This window comes from Chiroxiphia lanceolata, chromosome 1 (genome assembly GCF_009829145.1).
Source record: "Chiroxiphia lanceolata isolate bChiLan1 chromosome 1, bChiLan1.pri, whole genome shotgun sequence".
In the NCBI taxonomy this organism is placed as follows: Eukaryota; Metazoa; Chordata; class Aves; order Passeriformes; family Pipridae; genus Chiroxiphia; species Chiroxiphia lanceolata.
In genome coordinates this window covers 74,722,920-74,750,429 of record NC_045637.1, presented here as the reverse complement: position 1 = coordinate 74,750,429, position 27,510 = coordinate 74,722,920, and the positions used below count along the sequence as shown (strand labels likewise).

Here is a 27,510-nt window from a genome sequence, read left to right as displayed (position 1 = left end):
ACTTCAAGGCTTAGTAATTATGTTGAATAACTAATGCAAGTACCAAGGTTGACACGAATCAGGTATGTGTTGTGCAGTACATTCCTTATAGCACACACTTCATATCCCTAGAGCGTTGAATTGACACTCTTTAGGTATGTGTGGAGGATCATGCCTTCTGTTAGTTACCAGGTGATGTCATGATAGTTGTCACATATTCCCACAAAACTGAAGCTGGATTATTTTAGTTCTCTTCCCATTCCTACGTAATTGACAAAATCAATCTGCCGTTTGTTCAGAGAATAGCAGTTTGATGAGCTGTGTGTCTAAATTCTTGCTCTGACTGTCTGTTCTTGGTGTTCTTCTCTCGAGAAAAAGCTGTTTAGATTAGCTGGGTTTATGTTAGCTGGGTCTAAGTGGGCCCTTCTGACTACATTGACAGTTATCCTTCAGCACTCTGTATACTTGGTATTCCTGAGTGTCTGGATTCCATTTGAAATAAATTTTACTTGTTTATGGCAGTCTGAGGGACTCCTTGCCCTGTTAGATCCAGAATGACAGCCTATAGCTCACATACACCCTGTGAATAGAGTTTACACGAATCAAAATTTACAGGGCAGTCAAGCTGGGCTGCAGCTTTACAATGGAAAAGTATTTTTTTTCCTGAAAACCAGTGCATCTTATCTCCACATCTCTTAAAACATCCAGAAAGCGTGATTTCACCTGTTTAAAAGATGACACTGGAGAAATAAGCTCTTACTTAGTGGGACATTTTGCCAACAGTAGATACTACTAATGCTCCAATTTAACACTTGCACGGTGACCAGTAAATTCACAAATGACAAATCATGTCTTACTCTCTGTCACACTGACAGCTACAGCGTGTTCAAGTTAACAATGAGAAATAAAATAATGATGGCAGTATGTTTTCTTTGACAGCTCATGTAATCTGGAACTTGTTCAGTCTATATGGTTCTGCAAAAGAGAAGCATGGTAATATTAGAGACCTTCTGTGAAAGATCTCAGTTAAGAGTGATTACTTCAATAGAGGTGACATGGGATTAGTTAGATAATAGGATGTATTTCTTTTTAAATAATTAAGTGATTATTTCTGCCAAAATGTTGATGCAAGATTTGGATTTGTCTTGGGTTTTAAACTATTTCCTGTGTAAATAAATGCGTCATATCTTGGGGAGGGCTGTAGTAGGTACGAGTCTGTGCTGAAAGTAGACAGCAAGTTTTGTAAGAAAAAGAAAAGCAGTCATCTACCTCTTGATCACAGAGGCAACCGTAGCATAATGGGGAAGAATGATAAACAGAAGAACTGAACTCGACAGCTCCTCCACAGAGCAAAGAAACGCATTGTCTGTGTAAGATGTGCCCCTGGTGTGTCTGTATGGCTTTGTATAAGGGTCTCATATTCTTTTTTTTCTTACTGGGAATGAATGAGGCAGACAGCTCACAGCTCAGGGACTGTAAGGTTTTCTACATTACTGTCTTGGTGAGGAGGAGTTTCTGGTGAACTTGGAGAGGAGCTGAGAGGCTGACAGTCTCTGCAGGCTCTGGACAGTCAAGGTGACATGCATTTGGCCATGACAGAGAGAAGGCAAAATCACCTCAGTGAGATCAGGGAGAATATATCTCTCTTTCTACTCACATCTAAGTAAATCTGTTTTGAAAACTTGCACTCAGTATATGTAAGTGCTGAAAATAAAGAAACCTGGACACATTATGTAAGTACAGACTGTTAGATCTATCTCTGTTTAAAAGGATTCAGTAATATTTCAGCTTCTTTTTTTTTTTAATATATAGAGGTGCAAAGAAAGGCGCTTTGCTGAGAACACTTCCTCAGCATCCTCCTATTGTAATTTGTGCAGTTATTCTTGTAGGCTGGATACAAGTCTGTTTCTTTATCATAGAGTGGTTTGGGTTACAGGGGACCTTGAAGATAATCTAGTTTCAAACCCCCTGCCATGGACAGTGACACCTTCAACTAGACCAGGTTGCTCAAAGCCCCACACAGCTTGGCCTTGAACACTGCCAGGGATGGGGCATCCTCAGCTTCTTTGGGTAACCTGGTCCAGTGCTTCAACACTCTCGATCTATATTTATCTACCTCTGTCTATCTACCTAGAGGGTAAGAGAATAGAATTTCAGATAGAAATCAAATAATCCCTCTTGTCCTCACTGTCTACCCCACAATGCACTTTTCCAATCCATGATTCTGCTTTTCCTACGTGTTCTACCCTTTCACAATTTCAGTGGAGCTGTTACCTTTAATAAGGGAATAGTCTACTCAAAATACACTTTAGGTAGAATGCCCAGCCCTGCAAATATAGGGCATGGGCACTGTCTGGGGAAAACCATGCTCTATAATTTTACCTTCTTACTTCTGCCACACAAAGGGAAGTCAGAAGGTTTCCTTCACTTCAAGGGAAGAGAGTTTTTCCAGTTGATATTCTACAGACCTCACTTCCTAGATGACAAAAGAAGGTTTCCCCGTGAACTAGAGGAAAATCCCTCACCTACTGAGCAGCAGGGATGGAGGGGAAGAGCTGTGGAGTTCAGGGACCAGAGGAACTGGACAACACACAAAATATAGAAATTCATTCTAGTGCTCCTGGACTGTATGTTTTCTGTTGAGCTGTCTTCAGAGATAAAGGGAGCAGTATTAAATTAATCGGGGCAGTTTATATGTGGAAGAGCAGAACTAATTAGGACTGTGTGGGAATGCAAGTATAATAGTGGGAAAATCCTGTATACTAGGAACCTGCATTGGATGAGCTGGAGGATTGTCCAGTTAAAAAACTCTTCTGTGCTTTGGGGGAATGGAAATGCCTTTTTTTTTTTTTAGATGATAGGGAGACAGAACAGGATGAAGTAGGTAGAGCAAAGAAAGAATTGAAAGGAAACTATTCCTAAGTTTCTCTCATATTTCTTCATCCGAAATTGATTCCCCCCTCCCAGGATTCTTGCCCTTTTTCCATTTTTAAGGCAAAGGGAATTGAAAATGGAGTAGAAAGTGCCTTACCTTTTTCCCAAATCCAAGGGCCAATGTCTCCCTTCCATTTCCATACATTGGCATTAAATACATAGGACTGGAGTGTATGCTCTGTTATTTTCTTTCTTTGTATAAACTTTAGTAAAGGGGAGAGAGGAGCTACAGATAAGCCACCTCAGCAAAGGATTGTCTTCCTCTGCTGAAGGAGACTATGTGAAAGGTTTTACCCCATTACTGAGATTGCTAATTCACTCATTTCCAAATCAAACCTGCTATGCAAAATTGAATGCAGTTGTTCTCAGGAAGTCTTGATGTTAGCAAATATAGATTGTGTTTATATATGCTCATTCATACATATTTGTTTCTTTGTATGTCAGTATTTTGAACTTTATGACACATTATGTTATGCAGTAAATTTTGTTTTAATTGGGTTTATATAGATTTGTTCAGAAGGCCCTCTGGCCCTGTCTAAGGAACACAAGTATTATAATATTATTATAATAGTCTGAGGTCTTAAGTTTTGTAATGTAAAAAACTTGTAACTACATAAAGAGAAGATTGAGGCAATAATGTTCTCTCAAAATGAGAAAGAAAAGGAAGCACTCGTAAAATGAGAGGCAAGCAACACCAGGTGTTTTATTTATACTTTGATAATATTTTTCTCTCAGATTAAGAGCCCTAGCTACTGGGCTCTTCAGTTCCTAGGAGATATCTTTGGCAAAACCTCTAGACTTTTAAACCCCTGATTTATATGTACATATGCACATTTTAAAAATGCTTTCTCAGTACTATAAAACCTACAAGAAAGAAAGAAAGAAAGAAAGAGACAGAAAAAAGAAAGAAACTATCAGCCCTTCTCCAAATTTTAATGGGCTGCGAGTCTTCCAATGTAGGTGGGCGCATGCTGCTTGGCCACTCAGCCCTGTCCTGTGGAGGACCTGATGTCTTCCATTTGTTCCCCTCTGCATTACATTTCCTGAGCTCATTTGCAGCTGTCTCCATTATTCACAGCTCTGAACTGATGAAAGGAGAAAAGAAAACATATGTTTTATCTGTATGTTGACTGTGAGAAGGTTTCAGGCAGGGGGGCAGTGGGCAGGAGAGCTGTGGAGATGGTGATCCTTGCTGTTGCCTTGCAGGAATGTCAGCTCTGCTGGAGAGGAGGCCCGCAGAAGAATGAGGGAGTGTGATGGCCTGACAGATGCATTGCTGTACGTGATCCAGTCTGCTCTGGGGAGCAGTGAAATTGATAGTAAGGTTTGTCATCTTTGTCTTTTCAGGAGCAAATGCAGGTATTCAAGTACATGAGAACTATAAAGTGACAGGTTTTTTGTGGTTTGTTTTTTTTTTTTAAATGCATTATGAGGGATGACTTAGCAAAGCATAATTTAGCCCATCTTTTCTTTTTCCTTTTGCTGATCTGTGTATTTTTGTGTGCTAAGCATTGTATTTGTGTATACCTGTAGAGTGTGCACAGGTAAGCATGTCATCCTCTCAATTGAATTATTGAAGTAGAAAATATGGTACTGGTTTAAGAAGAGCAAATATGTCATTCCATATGAAGTTCCTTACATTACTCTGCCAGTTTTACCTTAAAATTGATTTTCAGTACAATTTTAAGTTACCTTAAAATTGATTTTTTTTAGTAGTACAGAGCCAATAACAGTGAAGTAGGTTTAGAAGGCAAACAAGCAAAAAAAAAAAAAAATTGGCCAATTAATAGGCAGTTTTGCAGTAAAGCGAACATTAATTTTTCTTTGTGAAGGATCAATGAATGCTTTCAATAACAACTGTGTTAAGATCCCTCATTATGTCAACTTTAGTTCTCTGAAAGTACTCGGTTATAAACAAGCTTCTTCAAAGGTGAAAGATACTGCCTAATTAAAAAGACTCCAAACATTTACAAACTGAAGATTTGTAATACATTAAAGTATTACAGAGAAGAAGAAGAAGGCCAGTTTCTTTGCTTTCAGTATACCGTGCTAAATTAATTACAGTTGCTGCTCTAGGGCAACCTTGGTCCATTTGCAAACCCCTAGGAATTGCAGGAGAGCAGCCTTTTATGCAACAAGGTTTTAAAGTCCAGTGGGTTTGTATTTCCAAATGATCCTTCACGGAGCTGCACATGAACCTCTGTGGGTTTATAGATCCAAGAGGGACAATCCCCAGAAATCCCTGGTCATTAACCTGAATCAAATAGGTGAAAATTGCCTGTGAATTCAGGGGACAGAGAAGAATTAAGAGAGGTGCCTTTGGGCAGTATGCCTTTGGGTTTTTTTTAAAGAAAAAAAGCACCCGAAAAATTCCCACAACCCATTAGTCTGTAATCTAATGAGGAGTACAAGGAAAAAGTTCAAAAGTACAAGTAAAGAAGGAGTGAAATCTGTCCACTGCGTGATTAGAACCAGCTTTCTTGGCTTGTAAGGGCTCACCTTAGTGAAGAAGCTGTTGGTTTCATTTGAGCCTCAGAAGTTTGCTCCTCAGTTTTAGTTTGGGGTAAAATTTTCCTCCTGATGGACTCAGCTTATGTTTTCCACAAAATAAGAATTTTAAATGGAAAACCTATTATTTTTAAAAAGAAAAATTAAAGTTTAGAATCCTAATCAACAAATGCAAAGCTTCAACTTAAGCTTACTGTGGCAAAACTGAACAAAATTCATGTATGAGTACGTTAAAGAAAAGTCAAAAAGGCAGCAAACTTTTTAAAATAGTCATGATCTCTGTAATGGCTGGAAAGCTTTCAGCTGTGAAAGGTTCTCTAAGAACACTTTCTACACACACGCACACATATATTTTTTACATGTTTTTATGTCTTTGGCAGAGATTTCAAATTTGTACAAGTGTGTTGTGAAATTTCATCTATGTTAAAAAATAGATGAATAAATATTCCTGCATAAATGAATCTGAATTAGTTATCGTCTCTGGAACTTAGTGTCATCACAAAAAATGTGTGCTGAATGCATACCTGGCAGAAGCTCATACAGTATATGAAAGTAAACGATGCCCCATCTGTTTGCCTCACTGGTAAATATGGCAGAATACGATAGAGCTGAAAGCCTCACAGTTATTCTGTTCTGGGTTAATGGAGCAGCAGTGCTGGGATGTAGTGACTATTGCTTTTTATCTCCAGGGAGCCTTAGAAACAGTTGAAATAATTATAAATAGATGGAGAATGGCTTTTTCAACCATGCTTTCCCTGCCTCCAGAAAATTAAGCTCATATCCTTCTTATTAGGGATAATCAAACCCAAATTGAACCAACTAAATGAGTAGGTTTCAAGTCTAAACTGAACTTCTTTTGGACTTGCAGAAATTATTTTGAATTATAAGTGAATTTTCTTCCACTGGGTCTCATCCCTTTATGGATTCCTGCTTGCATCTTCTGTAGAAGGCACAACCTATTAGGGGGAAGAATGGATGAAAGGGAAAGGCTGCACACAAGGTATCCATCTGCTAGAAGCAGTAATAGTAGCAAGACTCTCAAATTTCTAGTTTTACTTCTTGGACTCAAGAAACGTCATCTGTTCTTGGTACAAGTACTTGTGAAATGGAACTCAGATCCCATTTTTCTAGTAATTTGCATAGAATTTATGCCAGGAAAAAAAGGTTATTTCTGGTTTTAAAAGTATGAAACTAAACACAGAACCTATTACCATTTTCTGTTTGTAGCATTTTCTATTCATTGAGGTGGGAGTTTGCTGACATTCTGAGTGTTCAGATTCTCTAGATCGCTTTTTACCTCAACATCTGTTTCACATGAGACTCCACTGTGAAATTTAGAATGACAATTAAAAAACTCCCAGAAAAATATTGTCCAGACTACTGATTTGCTACCATAAAAACTTCTAAATATCTTAAACTGGGGAGCACTCAGAATTGTGCTGGGAAAATGTATGTGCAAAGATAGATGAAATTCCTTCTGCTTTGTATACAAAGTGAACAAGGGAAGGATTTTAACTTTTTTCTGGTTTTGTTTTCTGTATTTTTCTTTTTGTCATACTTTTCAGACCGTTGAAAACTGTGTGTGCATTTTGAGGAACCTCTCATACAGGCTAGCTGCAGAAACATCTCAGGGACAGCAGATGGGAACAGATGAACTTGATGGATTACTCTGTGGTGATGCCAATGGAAAAGACACAGAGAGTTCAGGGTGCTGGGGGAAGAAGAAGAAGAAAAAGAAATCACAAGATCAGGTAATGAAAGTTACTTGCAGCTGCATTGTGAGTAGTTGAAGTGCCCATCATTTAAAATATAAATAATTAATGCACTGTATTAGAAATAAAGTGCATGATGCATAATATACCAAACTGTTGACTTTGTTAATTAGCTGAGAGCTTAAAGTGGAATATGGCTCTGGAGTAATGAAATATGTTTGCCTGACAAAGTTGTACATTATGTGGTGCACCTGGAAACTGTAGTCATGAGTACACTTTGAACGCCATAAATACTGTAAATGCACTATTAAAGGAAGCCATTTATTATGAAAAGTCTAATCTGCATATACTTTACACTGTACTTCCACATAACCCCGTGTGTGTAGAAAGGCCTTGATGGAAGCAAACATCAGGCTTATATTTGTATAATTATATGCTTCAAAGTTAGTCTTGTACTGTGCCTCTTTGTGTTGGAAGAAAACTGTACAGAACTGAATCAAGCAATATGAGTGAATGTTAAAAAAGCATATATTTTGAGATATTTAATATTGTTACCAAACAAAGATTGAAAAGTAGTCTTGATAGTTTCCTCAAGTTATTTGAGGTGCTGTGGGTTATTATTTTGGGTGAGTTGATTTTCAGAGTGTATTTTTCTCCATTTTTTCCCATTAAGAACTTAGAATTTGGGGAATGCTGACAGTTATATTGCAGAGAAAGACATTGTTGTATCAGTACACACACTAAACAGCAATAAGAATGGCTACTACTTTATGAGCTTTTTTAGATGTCCTGTACTGGCAGCAGGTAATTTTCCTACACTTGGTCACTTTTTTGCATTTTAATTTATTTCTGTTTCAGATTGCTCAAAGAAAATATGTATATGAGTAAGCAAATTAGGTGCACTGGGTATTTGAATAAATTATGTAAACTGGTACTGAAAATATTCATGAGTTCATAAAGCCAAACTGTGTTAATGTGGAAAAGGTATAGGAACATTAATAAGCTAAAATTTGGTTACTGGAAAATGCAGCACTCCTGACTAGTAAGACTTTAATTTCCCCTACTCTTCTAGTTAAACACTTCAGTCATCAGATAACTTGAATTTATTACGGCCTTTTGTTTGGATTCCTGTATTAGTATGCAGTGAGATTAAAAATGCCAAAGCAAACTAATTTTACTCCATAAAGCAGTCATCATCCCTGTTCCTGAATTAACAGTGCTCACACACTATGCTTACAGTTATTCAAGGTGCAGGAACAAAAAATAGCATGTCTGGATATGAATGAGTCACACTACAACTTGTCTTGCTCTTTGATGCTCTCTTTATGAACGCATGCGCACACACACTATGCAAAGTCTTTTTTAAGTCTTCCTTTTATATTTCTTCTGTGACTTTTGGGTCTTGGATTCATACTTTTAACTGTGCAACTGACTATTTCAATGTTTCTGTCAGGCTTCTCTTTACTTTAAAGGATCCCCGTAAAAGATCTTTCTCCTCCTCCAGGCCAAAGAACTAAGCTCTTTTGGCTGATTGCCTTTGCAATGTACATTCCTCTGCCTGCTCTTAGATGTCTTTTATCTCTTTCTATGAGCGGTCATTATCAGCACACAGCATGGTAAAGGCCTCTTCAGAGCTGTTTGTGTTTCCCTAGTTGAAGAGTTTTATACAAATTTTAAAATCCAAAGAGAAGTAAAACTATGCATGTATTTTCAAGTTTATGATTACTAGGCTTTTCTGTGGCAGGGAAATCAATTCCAGAACTGATTTTGTGGTGTGAAGGACTGCTTTGCCTTGCAAATATCAGAAATAGTTTTTCTGAGGATTTTTCTTCTTTTATGTAATTTCTTTTAAATCTGGACAGTTTATGTCATCTTGCCATATACAGGTTCTCACATGTGGATATTATTTAGTTTAGAAATTTTAAGGAGGCCTTGTGAACCTTATGCAGGTTATTTTCACCCCATGATCCTTGACTGTTATTGACCATACCAAATGTTTTGAAGTATATTATCAAGTTAATATATTATCAAGTTAACTAGAATGCCACTAAAAACAATGGCAGTGAGATCACCATGCTAAAAACAGCTCTCCCAGATTACCATCAAAAGTGGAACAGCAAAACAATATTTTTCAAGTAACTGTGCATTTATATTAATAGCAGAGAGCAACTCAAACTGTGGTAAGGGTAAATGGAAGGGTTTTTACCATTTATTTTGCAAAAATAAGTACATAAGTATATTCAGAGTCTTTTCTTTATGGAAACCATCTTGTCCAATTGTGTAAAAAAAATGGTTTTTCTACTTCTTTGGCTCTGTCACTGTCTTGAGGTTTTTCAGGACCACCTGTAGACTCACACTACTGAAAAGTAGGAATAACTGGAAACCCACATCATTGTCTTCTTCTAGATTTTGTTGCAGGCAGGAATACCCTGTTAACTATTTCTCTGTGTGTCAAGAAAAATCAGTATTCTTGGGTGTTTTGGGGGATTTTTTTTTCCACGCAATAGTCCCTAACAACAGGATCATATTGATTTCCTCAGTTTAGTTAGATTTCACCCATCTACACTAAGCTCATCAAAACCTTCTGCAGGAGGATTATTTTCCCCTGTCCTTTCACCATACATTTTTTCCCTATGTGCTGACTGCAGCCCTGTGTATTGCACATGTACCTATTTTTTTTACAGTAATCTCATTGTTTTTCTTCAAGACTTTTAAATGTTTCCAAGTAATGCCTTTCATAATCTCTTTTCAATTGCAATGCTTAAGCTGTTACCTGCTGCTTATTCTGTCCCTCAGAACAGATCTCGTGCTCTCCTTGGGATGCTATTTTTAGAGTGCTCATTCCTTTAAGTGTCTCAGCAGCTAAGCTTTTGCACTCTGAAATATCTTATAGTTCTGATGATCATGCTCGTGATGGACAGTGTTTTACATGTAAATAATGAAGGAATGCCTATGGAATCTTCATAGGATGCAATGATTTACAACATCTGAAACACTGGAGGTGCTGCACACCACCATGGATTTGGAACCTGTGGAAGGAAGCTTCAAAGAAATGAAAGATGAGAACGATATTATAGTAATCAGTTAAGCAGATACCCATGAAGAGAGGGCACTGAGCTTCAGGCTACTTTTAATTGATCATTCACACTAGACAGTACAAACCTGGATACATTTCTGAAAAGTTCTTCACAAACAAAGAACCAAATGTTTCTTTGGGCTCATTATTATTGTCACTTGTAGATACACAAAATGGAGTTCAGCCCTGAATTAAAACTTCAGTCACCTGTGTGATTCCTTTAATATTTGAGAGTTTTAGCTTTCTGTCAGGCAAAGGTCAGGGCACAGATACACCTCTGAGCTGTGAGACCTCAGTACAGGGGAGTAGTATCCAGTCTGTGGTTGCTACATTTTATATCCCCAGAAAGTATGTGTTGAGGGTAGAGGTATTGTTCCTTTTTTGGCAGTGCGTGAGGTTTTTGAATAACACAATTTCTGTTTCAGTCTTCCTCAGAAGATAAGGTTTACAAAACTGGGGGGGGGGAAATGTTCAGATTTTAGTGAATGAAATTTTGATATTTTCCTATTACATTATTGCTATTGCTTAGTTTCTCGAGTGTGTATTTTCTTGAACTCCTTTCATTTATGCATTTATGGGGGTTTCTTTTAATTTTTAGATAAAAGTGTCCAACACTACTAGTAGCAAAACTACTGTAAATGAATAATAATGTCAGATGTATCAATTTAGACAAAGGATGTGGATGAAGCTGCAATTTTCCATACTTAAAAGAAAATTCCTTATACAGCTAGGGAGTGTGTTTCTTAAACCATAAAACAGGAGAAACTTGACATTTAAGTCACTTTCTCATTGGCTTTCTATATAATGAAAGTAAATGTTAATTTCTTTGCTTTAGGATTTAGGAAACAATTATCTCAATTTTTCTAGGTTGTGTTTCAGTCACGGGTAAGTCACTTGAAGAGAAGAACAGAACTGAGTGGTAGTATAAAATGTGGCTTCTTTCAAAGGCCTTTCAAGAACAAATTGGAATTTATTTTTCATTAATGACATCGGTTGTCTATACTAATGGCAATTTCCCTACATCTTGAAATCTAGTAAGAGACGTGTCTTTGTTCAAATCATAGTTAAGTCTAATGACACGTTTCAAATTACTTTACTTAAGGAGTTCCCTTAGGATCACAGGAAACAAGTGTTCTCCTCATTTCACAATAAAGGTGAGTGGTGTTAAGAGAGCCTGCAGTCATTCCTCTCTTCAGTGGTTTAACAGAGCTCAGACAGGTTCCTGAGGCATCTGCTTTGTCACATACATTGAATCCTAGAAGACACCCAAACCTTTTAAAGATTTGCAATAAAAGCTACATATAGCATTGGGTTTAATTATGGAAAAACAGAAAGCAAAACTTCTGTAAAGGCCTCAGAAAAAATAAGTGAGACTCACCTGACTTTATTTCTGTTTCAGACCTCTAGGACTGTAATTCTCAGCTGTAGATGTTGTTCATTAGTTTCTCTCTGCTGCTTACCTGTGATCAGCTGTTACTGAACGCTCACCCCAATAAGCTCTCTAGCTGTAGAGGCCTTCATTTCCAACTGGGACCTTGTAGACATCAATCTCTCTGCCCTGTATTGAAAAATCAGATGGAAACTGATTTTTCCACTGCTGAAAATTTTGTTCCTGCTGTTGATATGCTCGCTGCTTACCAACAGGTTTATTCTTCAAGCTGTACTAGAAACAAGAATTATAGCAAAAACCATTTAGGGAAAATAAGGCATGTGGTCCAATTTCAGTAAAAAAACCCAGGAACTTGTCATTAATCCTTCTTTTATTTCTTGCTATGCCACCCTTATGTATATGTGTGGCACTATTTCATTTCTTTTCCTTTCTTACCTAAGAAAATAAAGGCTGACCTTTTGGCTTCATGCTCCTCTTAAGTTTCCCATCTGTATCATTTTTGTCAAACCAGAATCTAGCCCAAAGTCTGTTTTTTGATTGGAAGTGACACTTTTGAAATAAGCCCGACCTTCTTTTTCACCTTCTGCCAGAAGCCTTAAGGTATAACAGCAACATTTCAAGTTATATATCATTATGAATTGACTGGTACACCTCTTTAGCATGCTTGCTAAATGGCCTATAAATTCTTCTATCTAGATGAAATAGCAGGTTTAAGGCAATAGTATTTCAAAAAGAATAAAAAATAAACCTGTCAGATATGTCTTTTCATGTGATGAGACCACTATTTTACCAAGTCTACTTCAATGCTCCTACCAAGCCATACCAAACTAATAAGCACAGAAACAGAGAAATGGTGGTGACTCTTGGGTTTAACTAATAATCTGAATGAGATTAGAGATGAAAGGCTGTGTTGCCAGTATGCTCTTGCTCAGAAAGAGTACTATTTCTGCTTGTTGCTTCTATGTCTTGCACAAGATGTTATGCCGAGTGTTGAGTAGCAAGAATCAATTATCTTGAGCAGCTCTTTACAGAGCTTCTTGACACAAGTTCTACTTTCTTGCTTGCCCACACAGCATCTTCACATATACTCTGTCAACTCTCAATATCATGTATGACTAATTTGTTTTCGAAGTCAAAACTGCAGAGTTATTAAATATAATTTGTATTTGTCATTTTGTGGAATATACTGCAAAGCCAGTCAGCATCAGCTTCCAATGGAGAGGACAGGTATTAGGAGAAGAGGACGTAGTGACATACTAAGGACTGTTTTCAACTTCATCCACCTTTATTTGGGAGGGATCTGGTTTTAAGCAAAGGCAAAATGCACAAATTAAATTAATTTTGTTTCCTCAGCTAAGCGTAATAACATCAAAAAGTTAAATAAAGGCATTGACAATTATTTTAAGAATATAATATATAATCTAAAGTAGAATTCAGATTTATGAGTATCTGAGATTAGTAGTAATGATTCAGTACATTGAAATGTTTTGAAAGCATTCCAACCACCTTTCCCATAATAGTAAACATTGTTGCATCAAGCTGGGGAGGGTACCATTATTTATACAGTAAGTTCTGCCCTCTCCCACGATACTCCTGTAGTCTCTGTGTCAGCTGATGCCTTCCCTTATATTCACCATCTTTATTTAGACCTGGATGTCTAAATTGAAGTATGACTTGATGTAAATAGTGGCATTCTGGCCTCCTTTTTATAAGGTGCATGGATTCTCATCGTCCCTGAAAGCAAGTTCTGTGATTCTGATGAATTTCTGCTCTTGATGGCATTGACCAATGGATTTCTTGGTTTCCAAAAGAGGTTATTGGGCTGACCTGTCTAGGGACACCTGGCATAGACTGTCACAGCCACTAAGACATGCAGTGTGAGATATAAGTGTCCTCTAAAGTCTTTGGCATTTCAAAAATGGTTTTAATGAGCACCCTGTAATTGCTGATATGAATTTTGTCACTGCTGGTACAGAGAGCATAGCTACAGCATTACCAAACTATCTCAAATGTCTAGAGTCATTGGAGAGAGGTCTGGATGGCTTTAGACCTTGCTGGGTTTTGGTTTAATTTTTTCCTAGACATTGTTTTTTTTAATAGTGGTATTTTGCACAGATTGGGGAAAGGGAATATTCATATTTAACACATTAAAATTAAATACTGCTGTTTTGTTATCATAGGAAAACCTATTGTCCTATAATATCTTTATAATAGTAAACCCCACCAACTGGAGAATGTTAGTATAAAAAGTAAAATTTTGAGAGTGTCCTTCTCTTACAGAGTTGAAGCCTTCCCTGGTATTCAGTACAATTGCACTATAAATATAGATTTGCTTTCATTAAAATGAGAAAGGTAGTGGTAGATAGTCTGTTGTGTAGCACAGGAGAGCATCTCAATGAGTTATCTTTTTCTCCTCTCAAAGTTCCTTAGTAATATGAAAACTTTGATAATTTTATTAAAGTACTCTTACTCTTAAAAGTCTGTTGTTCTTAAAAGATCTTGGTATTTGGCTTTTTCTTGACTTTCATCCTTTCTTTGCACCAGTCTCAGGAAATGAGAGATTTGTATCTCACTCACGTAACAAACAGTTTGTCAGCTTCAACAGCAATATATGTGTGTAATTTCAGCTGAAGGAGGGAAGCCTGGAAGGAATATTTTTTTATTACTTTTTTCCTCTTTAGCATAAGCTACGAAGAGTAATTGCATGTAGTTGTTCTCATTCTCCTACCACAGCCCCAGTCTGTCTCAGATAGACCTTACTGATGATTCCTGTTGGTCTGCAACGATACAGTAACTGTTCCAGTAATTTACTGAGTAGTTGTTCAGCACACTGCCTCAGTTCATTAATATTGAGCAATGTGAACTGCAAAGCAACTACTGCCATGCCTTAACCGCCATTTCAGACAGAGTCTAATACAGTTTGAGGAAAACTTTTTTTTTTTGCTCAGGCAACCGATGTTTATATTTATAAAATACAAAATAAATGGATGAAGATGAAAATGAAATCCTCCTTTGCAATAGCTTTTTTCTGACCTGTCTCAACTCTACATGCCCTGCAACAGTTGGGATGTACAGCTGCAGGCACTTGTCTCAGCTACACAGAAGGTGCCAGAAGCCACTGAGCCCTTCAGTGGAGAGGCTGCCATGGGCGCAGAAGGTATGTTATGCAGGTGTCATGGTTTAACCCCAGCCGGCAACTAAGCCCACGTAACCACTCACTCACTCTCCCCCAGTGGGATGGGGGAGAGGATCAGAAGGGTAAAACTGAGAAAACTTGTGGATTGAGATAAAGGAAGTTTAATGAGGAAAGCAAAAGGCACACACTCAAGCAAAGCAAAGGAAGGAGTTCATTCATCACTTCCCACAGGCAGGCACATGTTCAGCCATCCCCAGGAAAGCAGGGCTCCATCACATGTAATGGTGATTTGGGAGGATGAAGGCCATCACTCCAAATGTCCTCCCTTCCTTCTTCTTCCCCCAGTTTATATTCTGAGCATGACACCATATGGCATGGAATATCCCTTTGGTCAGTTGGAGTCACCTGTCCTGACTGTGTCCCCTCCTAGTATTTTTTGCACCCCCAGCCTCCTCACTGATGGAGTGGGGTGAGGAGCAGAAAAAGCCTTGATGCTGTGTCAGCATTATTCAGCAGTTACTTAAACATCTCTGAGTAATCAACGCTGTTTCCAACCCAAATCCAAAACATACTCCCATACCAACTACTGTGAAGATAATTAATTCTATCCCAGCTAAAACCAGCACAGCATGGTTGGCAGTGACACCCTCCCTGTGCATGCCACTCAGCTGCTCTGGACACACACCACATTTGAAGAACACTGCTGGACATCTTCCAGCGTCACCGAATTTCCTGTGCCTTCACTGCACATGCATGTGTGGTACCGAAGATTTTCATCATTATTACATGGACCCTGAGGCATCACAGTGTCTTGTGAAAAAGGTCTTCCCTCACAGTTGGTGATAAATTAATGCAATCATGCTAAAAGTGAGTTGCAAGAAGGGCAGGGAAATGCGATAATTTGTCTCACTTGTTTTTTTTAATGTTTTCTCATTACTGGGTAGAATGGCAAAACAACATTAAATATTAATTTATCTGCTAGATCATTTCTAGTGCTGTATATGTAGCAGCTCAGCATGAACATATATATACAGCTCTATTTATATCAGCTGATTTTAAGTAGTCCTTGGGCTTATAAGAGTGTAAATATGTGAGCTTAAAAACAAAATATACACCCACATATGCACAAAAAAGGTATTGGGTAGATCTGTACTTTATGTACTTTGTCCTTGAAATAATATAGTAAATACCCTGTACAAACATTCTTCAGTTGCATAATGAGTCCATAATTCGTGCAAATAGTAATGTAAGGAGTGAAGACCTGAATTGGTGCCCTTGGACATCGCAAGTCTTTTCATTAGTGGACTTATAAGGTACAAAGCCTAAACCTCGTCTGAGGTCAGATTTGACCTGTTAGATATGTTTCTCATTTGTTTTCCAAAAAAATCTGACAGTGCAAATGATTGAATTCCGAGAGTTAAAATAAGAAGCAGGCTTTAATGTATTTTTTATGAGCTGAAGAGAACTCATTTCTGGCAAGGCTGATGATTTATAAGGAGGAAAAAGGAGAACTGAGTCACATGCAGTGAAAACAACCTATTGGTTGAAAGGAATTGTACTAAAAATTTCAAAGGCACAGCCCTATAATAGTGTCATTTAAAAGCATTGTTTCTCCAGAAGGCATTTGTCCTCTAGTTTCTCAGCCATCACTGGGTATTGCTATGCCAGTTCTTTAAACTATGGTAACATTCGTCCAGTGTCGTGAGTTTCATACCTGAGCAGCTTTCTGATTTTCGGTAATTGCTCATGTGTATTAAGTGGTCCCACTAGCTTTCCACTTTCATGTTTGTTCTGCTTTAATTCAGAAAAAAATACTGGTTTTCATTCTCAATGGTAGTAATCTCACAAAACCTTGTTAAAATTGTTTTAGTTGTTATTAGGTATTATTGTGCCTTGAACCATGTGTATATTTTTAAAGTTATCTTAAATAAAATGATGACTGATACTTCCTCAAAACAAGGGATTCTAGATCTTTCCCAGTGAAAGTATTATTGTGCTATTTGACTCATTCCTAGTTAAATTGTTGCAGATCTAAACAAGGAGTTCATTTGACTTCCGCTATCTCTATATGTGTAGTGTATGTTTAATGTTATGATACAGATTTTTTTATCTACATAGTCACAATAAGCTGTAACCCATGCCATTATAACCATGCCATACTTTTTATTGTATGATGCACTCTGGACATGTCAGAGGTGTTAGACAAGATATTTTATAAAAAAGTTGAGTTTTGTTCCTAACAGTGGCAGTAGGGCCATGAATTATTTAAATCCCTTTGTCTGTACAAAGCACAACAAAATATACGGTAAATATATAGATAGAAATCCCATTTAAAATCTTATTGAAAGTACATTCCACATCTTACTTTTGTTTAAAAGGGAAAAAAAAAGTCCATGTATTTTCTGTTAAGATGTGTCATGCTTAGGTGCAAGTGTTGTGTGTTTCACTGGAGAGGTGAATCCCTGTTCTCCTGGAGTAAAGTTTTTCTTCCTGGTAAGACAGGGTTTTGTGCAATAACCTACTTGTTATCCAGGTTTTAATATTGCGCATCTTGAATATCAGACTTGGGTTGTTTTCCTGTCAAAACTCTGTATGTGATAAGAGGAAGAGTCTGTTTTATGAGAGGTGTTTCTACCAATTGCGTTGAAGTCTCAGACTGTATGGCTGGCTGGCTGAAAATCTCCTGCACTCACTCTGTGAGAAGCCAGAAGATATTGTACAATTGAGGAAGACTTTTCACACTTGTGCCTTCATGAGATGGAGGACTCATGGCCTTGAATGATTTGGTTTTCCATAGGAGCATTTTGCGTTGTTTTTCCCCTCGTGAGAAGAGAGAGATTGCAGAGAACTAAGCAGGATACAAAAAGGGAGAATCTCTTCTTGCCATGCAAGTTCTAGATTTGCCTCTTAAGATATGTTCACTGGGCTTCTGTTCCCACCCTAAAAGATAAATGCAGTGAAAAGTGATTTTGTTATGTCTGCTAGCTAAAACATTATGGTTTCTGCCAATGTTATAACTCATCTATAAGGAATGTTGAGTAGGAAATTTGGTTTCTCTATGAAGTCACATGATGTGCAAAAATTGAGAACAGCTGTTTATTGACAGATGCCTTCACATGTGCAGACATAGATGTTATAGCTTCAGCTGAGGCAATTCTCAAGTGTGTTTCACTGTTTCTTACTGACAATCTGATTTGTATTTTCCAACAGTGGGATGGTGTAGGACCTCTCCCAGACTGTGCAGAACCACCCAAAGGAATCCAGATGCTGTGGCACCCTTCAATAGTCAAACCCTACCTCACACTTCTTTCTGAGTGCTCAAATCCAGATACGCTGGAGGGGGCAGCAGGGGCACTACAGAATTTGGCTGCTGGGAGTTGGAAGGTAGGAATATTAACCCAATATGTATTTCCGTTTCAATTCACAACCCTACAGATGACAGCAGATTGGTAATATAATGTATCTAAATGCCTCTGGTAGTGGAATAACCTTCTATTTTCACAGAACTATCTGCGGTGAAATTTGAGATATTTTAAGTCTTAGGTAGTCATTTCATAGCAAATGTCAGCATAGAGCAGCAAAGATCACATTGGTCAAGTCAAGTATGAAAAATTGCCACTGAAAACCAATACCCAAATGAGGAGAAGCAGTTCTTTATGAATCTGGGTGACAGAGCCATGAAAAATGAGCCAAAAATGCTACCAGTGGCAATCAAATGAAACCATATTGTTTTGTCACTGCAGAAGCTGGTTGACATTCTGTCTCTTAGGAGAAACCAGAGCACAGCAGAGCAAGATATAAATGTTGTGACACCAACACAAATAATCTTTCCATCTACTTTTTTTAAAAGTAAGACAATAAAATACATCAGCAATATGCTTAAATATGTACAATGAGCAAGGAAATGCTCAATCAAGCCACTCTGTTTCAGCTAATCCTACTTTTCAATTATATTCAAAAGATCCATTTTTCTCTCTTATGTTATTTGCAGTAAGAAAATACTTCTAAATTTAGAACAGATGAGTAAAATTCAAGATAACATTGAGCTTGGTTTACTTTTTAGGGCAATTCCTTCGTTACTTTCCTGATGGTAAACTGGTTTAATTGGATGAAAGTACTAACTATCTAATCCTGTGGTGTAACTATAATGCATTGATTTAACTCTCAGCAGGAATTTTTCTCATTTACTATGAAAACACTCATGTATGTGGAAATGCAGTTATCAAAGTTATGTCGCAGAAGGTATCCTGTCGGGGTTTAAGCAGTTGGGCATGTGATATGTGAATACCAGTGTAATTAGGCATTCATTTTGAAATGTGAATGCTGACACCAAGAAATTGGGGGGTTTTTCCCATGAAGTTCTATGGGGAGTTGGGTTAGCACATTCACTAAATCTTCGGAGGCATGTGATTTTGGATATTTTTAGAATTGTGTTCCACCAAACTTATGTTTTTGACTGTTGCATTCAATGACATGTGAAATGATTTAACAAAGTATCTGTCCATTGATTTTTGTCCTATGAAGTGCTATGTAAATACTGTGCCTGAAAATCATTATCCTTTTATTATTCTCATATTGTAGACTACATCAGATTGTGTAATCCTGGACAGAAACACAAAAAATGTCTTCTATCCGTCTGGGAATGGGTGTAGCCCTGGTCCAAGTGAGAAAACAATGCATGCATATTTTCCAAGACTTAATAGAAGTGCTAAAACCCAAGTGGTGCCCCTTCTCCCATTTCTAATAAAGCTGTATATCTGTCATCCTTTAGTTGGCAGAAGTGTATAGGGAGAGGAAGGAAGGCTCTGCAGAGCTCTTTGGCAAGTGGTGACTTAGAAAAACTGTTTTGAACTTTAATACTGTCTGTGCTGATACCATGGGAAAAGCTCAGTTGTTCTCGTATTGCTCTATTTTTCTAAAGATTCACCAATTCTATTACAAGGGATGTGCAGACACAGAATGAATATCCTTAATTTCACATGTCATACTAGCCATTTTTGTGAGGAGAGTAATCCTCTTTGGGGATTACATAAGCATTGATGTTTCCACCTTTTGACCTCTCCTTTCCACTGCTGCAGTCTAGATATAAAATAACTGAAATAAAAGATAGAAAATTATTAAAAGAAGAGGTTATTCCTAAGGGAGATTTTAATTTTTTTAGTTCCTCCAAGAAACTGTAATTGTATAAAGAATGGAAATTTTTTTTTTTTTTACTTGAAATCTTTCCAGAAGAACTTTATGATGGACTTAAAGAGAGAAGAAGAACAAACTACATGAAAATAACTACTGTTGCAATTAATATTAATAACAATAGCAGCTGTGGGCTTTTTCTAATTAGCATTATTTTAATGCCAGGAGAATCTGAGAATATTTGAGGCACACAGTGCACTGGATATGCTCACACACCACTGAAGATACAGTCTCTTCTGAAAAAAAATACAGCACAGTTGATATACTTGCATAATTCTTTCCTAGCTGTTTCACCCTTTTGGTTCCTCTGGTACAAAGCTGTTTAATCCTCTTGGGTAACCAAGAGGTAACGTTTTTAACACAGGCAGTGCTTAGCCAATGCTGTTACAGAGGGAAAGTGAGCTGATAAAAGGAAGCCTGAATAATTTCTTAAAAATAAAAAGTTGTGTAGGGGATTTAGATATATGTCTGCCACTAGAATTAACAGACGATATGTGTCTAAATCCCTTAGACTACTGTCAAGAATTTTGGATGCAAAAAGAAAGTAGTAGTATGTAGCTTTAAGGATTAATAGCTCAGAGAGGCTAAAAGTTTTCATTATTTCAGGCAATATAGTTTCTCAGTGATACATACACACATAGTGTGTTTCACATAGTGTGTTTCACATAGTGGAACATAATCTGTAGGACATTTTTAGCACTGCTTCAGTTGCAGGAATTCCTTATAAAGCCAAATACTAACATAAAAGAAAAAGTGTCACATACGTATATTTGCATACAATTTTTCTGTGTCAAAATGAAACATTTGTACTAAGGCCTTGCTATATATTACCCATCTGGAAAACTTGGGGTTTTTTTTAAATTACTAATAGAATACTTGGTCCATGCAATTATTATTAGAACAAAGAGAATCTATAATGAATCAGAGAAGGAACATCTTGGTGACAGGTATATTAACAGGTCCAAATGAAAGTTTATCAATAAAACAGGATACTGATTTTGAGGTATGAGGAAGAATATTTTCAATGTGAACATTTAACCTGGCATAGATCACATCTGTGTATGTTTACTTTGGTGTATATTCTGGTTCTGAAGAAGATTGACAGTTTATATACAAAGCAGAACTCATTTTGGAAGGGGCTGTTCCAGATGAGCATGGACATTGGTTCATCTCACTATTCATCGAAATGTCGTTACACAAGGATGACACTGGCATTGGAATCTGAAGGAGAAGAACCATCTCTGTCGTGGAAAATTACATGAGATCTTTTATTCAGGTGCTTACTTGTTGCATCTATGCAAAATGGAAGTGCTGTTCTGTAATAACATCTATGGAGACAGTCAAATATGTAAGCCTTTGGGGAAGACTGGACAAATTAAAGTTTACCACATCACAACCAGGGTACCACTTAGTTTAAGGTCTAACTGCTGCCTTGCACAGTGACCTGTGAAACCAGCACCAAGTCACTGCATGTCTGTATCCTGATGGGGTTGAAGGCTGCTAGTAACACACACTTGAAGTACAGTGCCACCTGACAGCCTATGAGTCAGTTTGTCAGCACTGTACCTGCATGCACTGCCACCTTCTGCAAAACTCAGCTGATACTTGAGGTTTCAGAATCACAGAATATTCTGAATTGGAAGGGACTCACAAGGATCGTAGAGTCCAACTCTTAAGTGACTGGTCCAAATGGGGATCAAATCCATGACCTTGGTGTTACTAGCACCATCCTCTAATCAACTGAGTTAATCTCAGTCTGTACCTGGGACTGGGTGGTTTTCTGTTTGAGGGAAGTCATTGCTTCCCAAAATATTTATCATATCAAATCATAATCATGGTAATTTCACTGTATCCTAAACATCCTGCAAGGCAGAAGGAGCAGCATTTGAAAAGGATGGCTATTGGTTTTGGCTTTACTTCCTTTCATTACCATCCTGAGATATTTTCTTCAAAACATAGGCTTTTTCTAATTATACTTCATATGAACTTGCATTTTAAAGCTGCTTAGAAATAGGAAATAAAAATCTTGGGAAAATACATTCCTCATCAATCTTAGCTGGAGTTTTCCCTAAACAAATAAAGTTTGAGACATTGCCTTTGGAAGCAGTGGAAATTCTTTACTTCCCATTAGGTGGTGACTTTTCATTGGGAGCTCTTTTAGTTATCTTTGCAACTTAATTTGGATTTAACCAAATTTGTGCAAAAATGCACAAATAAAACAAAAAATAGGGGATTTGATGACTCAGCTATATTCTGAAGACAACTGCCTGCTTATTAAGAAATCTCTCCCACTATAACCCTTCAAACCAGAAGTTCTTTCTACAACCTCATATCATTATTTATTTCAATACCTTGGATTAAAAAACTTACATGATTTAAAATGACAAAAGTCATTCTGTAAAAGATGCTCTCTTTATATGTAGTCTGGCATCAGTATTTTTCCTCGGATGGTGGGAATAAAAGTTCTTTCTAGTTTTCACCTTGGTCAATAGGCTATTAATGCTTTAAATCTCCTGAGCACGTAAAAACTTATATGCAAAATGTCCTAGAGTTAACAGTGTCAAGAATCCAAGGTTATGTCCCTTCTGAACAAAATTGACCTCTAAGGCAGAAAGGAAATATTGGGACATTATTGGGATATTATTATGTCTGTCTGTATGTATCTGACAGCTGAATTTAGGCTGATGTCAGTTTATTTGCCAGAGACATTACCACAAGACTGCCATACCTGTTGCTGTGAACTCATAGAATCATGAAAGAGCTGAGGTTGGCAGGGACCTCCGGAGGTGACCTGATCCAACCCCCTGCTTAAGCAAGGCCACCTAGACCCAGTTGCTTAGGACCATGTCTGGATGGTTTTCTGAATATCTCGAAGAGGGACATGTAGAGAGACTCTACAACCTCCCTGGCAACCTGTGCCAGTGCTCAGTCACCCTCACAGTGAAAAAGCAATTCCTGCTGTTCTGCAAAACTCCTGTGTTTCAGTCATTGCCCATTGCCTCTGTCCTACAATATTATCTTTTTTATTACATGCAGTTGATAACACAGTGTTGTCACCACAGGTAGAATTTCCTTAGTTTTGTGAAACCCTTAAAAATAATTTCTTCATTCTTGTGATCCTGTTTTGTTTTAAAATACTATAATAACTTCTATGCGTAATACCTATCTTTTAAAACCAGGAAACAAGATCTACTGTGTTTCTACTGACAACATCATGGGTTACGTTAGAACAGGTAGCACACCTGCTCCGGGCCTTGGTTAGTCCCATCTGTGCACCCAACCTTCTGTCTCAGTTACTTTTTCCTGAGCTCCAGCCAGAACTCTCTGTTCAGCCAGGCTGGTGGTCTTCCCCACTGGATCATCTTTCAATGCCTGGGGATGACTTGTTCCTGTGTTTTTAAGACTTTCTTCTTGAAGAATGTCCAACCTTCCTGGACTTCTTTGCCCTTCAGAGCTGTCTCCCGAGGGACTCTGTGAACCAATCTCCTAAACAGCCCTAAGTTTTGTCTCTGAAGGTCCAAGGAAGAAGTTCTGCTGATCCTCCTCCTTACCTGTCCTTTGACTCTATAACATGAGGAGCAGGTGTTGTTCTGTTTAAGTCGATGTCAGTCTCCTGAGACTATAGCATTCCTTGGCTAATTCTTTCTAGCTCCTTTCCTTTCAGTTCCATTTTTGATCATACTCAGGAGGGAATAAGAAAGCTCTTTAGTTAGACAACTCAGTGTCCTTGCCTTTGATCCCCAATATACAGGTACAATACCCATGTGAATGGGGTTTATGGGTCATTGGCCTAATCTCTTGAGATAGCTAGATGCTGTCTGTCTTTGTTCCTTAGACAAGCAACTGCATTGATTTTGTTAATTCTGACCTAGAGAAATTTGACTCTCATGGGAGCAAGAGCTCCATTAAGTAAATTATTAGATAAGGAAACTGAAAACATAAAAGGGACCAATTTAGACACAAGGTCAGTGCAACTGCTTCAAAGAGTAGTATGAGAAGAGTTTCAAGCTCCTTACCATCCAGACACTTGCAGATAATGAGTAATTATTTTCTAAAGCAGCAAACATCTAGGTTATCAGCCTTCTCTTATCAGGCAAGGACATATTTTGGGTTCCTTGCCAGACTTTTCTGATTACTCCAGTTACTTACAAATTAACCCTTTGGAGTTTCATCAGGCTGTTCCAGGAGAAAGTTTTTTGGATTACAGTGAAAAGGCTTGCTTTTGTTTTCTCCAAAATAGTAGTATTATGAATCTTTATGTGATAGGATGGAGAAGATCACTTACATCACATAATCAGCAAAGGCAGACTTTTTAAATAACCAATGCTTTATTCTGTCAGGAATTCTTACCTGGGTAGAAACCCCCATAGATGAGGCAGCATCAATTAATATAGAGAAATGTATTGGCTCTGTAGGAAGGAAGAAAAGATTGAAGGGACAGGACAATATTGAAGAAGCAAGACCTGCTGCTGCAAATACTTGTATCACAGACATCATGAGAAAATCAACATGGACATCAGTACATGGAATGGGAGCACAGTAGTTTATGGTGACATCATGTTCAGCATAGTCCCTTATTATAAGCAGCTTGCTTCCCATGAGATGTGTCACTTTTGTCTTAAAGTGTTTCCTTTTTAATTATATTAGTTACAGTGTTTGGAATACTGATTATAGTGGTGCTCAGACCATTTTGAATACACAATACATACTTGTACTGTGGAAACAAGAATGATGAGGTGCAGGGGCAATTCCTTCTCAACTTCACCTTCCTATTTAAGATAACTTCTGTTAACACTGTTTTATTTTTCTCTAGTTTATTTATTTAACTGTATATCTTTACCTCCTGGATTTTTACCTTTCTGTTTAAGAGAAGAGTAGCGAGTTAATGCTTTTCTCTTGTCCCAACACTAAGATGTAGAGAACTTACTGGTGGCCTACCAGGTGGAATAATTTCTGAGAAAAAAGCACTGCAGTCAGGGAGCAGAAAGTCCCTGGGAACTCCTTCTACTCTCTTCAGAAATTGCAGAAAGATAATCAAGATTTCAGAGCCTTACTCTGTCAGGTAGTATGACTTCTTAGGGATCCTGGTAGAGTTATTTGCATAAAGTAGATCTGTAATTTTCCAAGTAGAATATACAAATATTTTCTTTTTTTCCTGATACATATATTACATTGAGTCTGATCATACAGAGAGGAATATTAATCTTTGATTTTCATTGATCTTTGATTATTCAACATAGTTCTGTTTCATGGTCTATTGTTTCACTACTGTTAACAGACAGACCCTTTCTAAGGCTTTCCTAGCAGACCTTTCCTGATTCTCTTGTTAATTCAGTTGCTTTGTCATGCTTGCTGCCCTGATTTAACTTTCATGTTGTCATTTATGTCTCTGATATTCAATATCTCAATAGTCTTTGGGTCACAGTGCTGAACTATACCAATACAATGCAAATTCTAGTTAAAACTGCAGTGTGTGATGAAATATTCTGGAGACACTTCAGTAACACTGGTGTCAATGGCATCATCCATTTAAAATACCAAGTATACAGTCTTGATATTCCTTGGGTTCTTTGCGGGGCTTTATTATGGAATTTTTTTTCTTTTTCATTTTGTGCTGGAAATCTTTTCATTGTTTACTTTGGTCTCCTGTGTTGATGCTTCATAGAGGAACAAAGAAAACCATAAGAAACACTAAGTCACATGAAAAGGGGAGATTTCCTTGACTCTTAATGATTTATTTGTCTGTCAGTGCCCCAGGTAAGCCGAGACCCTTGTGCCCGACCAGTTTGTCAGCATCTCATTATGGGAACCCTTCACTGAACAATCCCACTGGAGTTTCAGGGCAGCATAAGGGAGACCCCCTCAGTGGCTCTTCCCACTTTACTTGAATGTGTCACCCGCTGCCAGCAACTGCTGATGCCTGTAAAGGACTCACTCTAGCAGTTTATGGAATAAGACTCTTTATTGACACAAATTGTGTCAGTTTAAGATTCGAAGATTGCCAGTGCAATTACCTGACTGCAAAAACGTATTTAAAGCAATATACAAACAAGCTCTAATCCCAATAGCAACATTCAGCATGTTTAGACTATGGTTCTTACCCAATAGGTGTCCCTACAGGGGGAGAAGACAGGTTCAGCACTTAAAATGGAGTCTTCCCTGATTTTCCCCCCATTCTCAACTTATTTTTATACTATTTCTTTCTGTTTAAGTGGAGCTTGAGTGACTTTAGTCATTAATACTTTTGTTTCTGGTTGGTGTAAAATCCTTTCACTTTTAAAGATACAGTCAAAAAAATACAGGGCGTATGCCCAGTGGGGTGTGGTCATACCTTGGAGGCAGGTAACTTTGAGATGGAGGTGTGCATTAATATTACTATTAGGCTTTAATGAACCAAATTCATCTGAAGAGAGAGATTTCACCAAATTTTTTGGCTCGGCAGCAGGACACCTTCTTTTATCTCCCTAGGTTACAGGTGCTATGTGGTCTTATCAACTGCAAAGTACTGCTATGTTCCCTTCCCTGCAGGGGTTTCCATGGAGAGAGGCTGCAGCATCTCCACTCCACCCTCCATTCCATCCCCCTTAACAGGTGTGGATTTTTGTATGGGAAGTATCATGAAGCACATTGACTGCATTCCATCCAGAGAGTAACAGATGCATTTTACCCTGTGATTTCTGTACTATTGTAACTTCTGTTAGGCTGTGAATATAGCTTCTTAGTTTCCCCTAATTTTTACCCCCAGCCATCTTCCCACACGCTAAAAGGAGTTAATTGACTAAAAGCTTTTCAGTTCTTCTGAAAAATGTAAGTAAGTCTTATCTAGATTAATTAGTCTTTTGTTGAGTTTTAGCCTAATGTAATCTTAATCCCTAGGGACATTCAGCTTTGGAAAGGATTCTTTATAATAATAACTGACAAACAAAAAAATAATTTTCAGGTTTACTGTATTTTTCTATTTAATTACTGTGACAAAAATATAAAGGGAAGTACTAATGAAAGTGGACATAGAGCTCTACTACATACCTTCAGAGTGATATATGGTAGTTATGCCCCCCAAATTCAATTATCAGGAAAGCATATTCATGCACAGATTGTGGCTCCTTTGCTTGTCTCTGATAATTTAGACTCAATAATACCCTTAGCAACAATAATGATTTTATTTTATTTTCTGGCTCCTTGTTCCCTCTAATGTGTTTGCAGTTCCCACAGGAGTACTTTCATTTTACAAACTGAACAGTTATTTGATCATTGACACTGCCACTGATTTGTGGAGTAACAGGATGATTAAGTATATTGGCAGAGTGCCTCATTTACTTAATGATAGGCAACAAACACTTTGTCTCTTTTCTTTTTTATGATTTTTCATCTCTTTGCTTTTATACTTCACTGAGCTCCCATTAGCAATTGACCTACAATGTGGAAATGCAGGCACGTTCCATGATGGCTTTAGGCAAACGAAAAGATCATCAGTATACTCAAGAGCGAATCAATTTTTCCATTCTCTGCAAGAATAAAATAACCATTTTGAGGCATCTCAATTTGAGCTTTCCTGAAATCCGCACAGCGCAGCGTAATTGCTTGC

The 27,510-nt window shown here is 37.7% G+C and overlaps 1 protein-coding gene across 13 annotated transcripts in view; it reads left to right on the top strand.

The window, feature by feature from the left end:
- Positions 1-27,510, top strand: part of CTNND2 (catenin delta 2) — a 629,184-nt gene that overhangs the window by 529,147 nt on the left and 72,527 nt on the right. For all 13 annotated transcript variants that reach the window (XR_004356187.1, XM_032683409.1, XM_032683400.1 and 10 more), the window contains 3 exons: positions 4,120-4,237; positions 6,987-7,172; positions 17,946-18,119. Coding sequence is in view for 12 of the 13 variants with exons in the window: in XM_032683409.1 (XP_032539300.1) it covers positions 4,120-4,237; positions 6,987-7,172; positions 17,946-18,119 (478 nt within the window). In the remaining variant the exon portion in view is untranslated. The remainder of the gene's footprint in view (positions 1-4,119; positions 4,238-6,986; positions 7,173-17,945; positions 18,120-27,510) is intronic.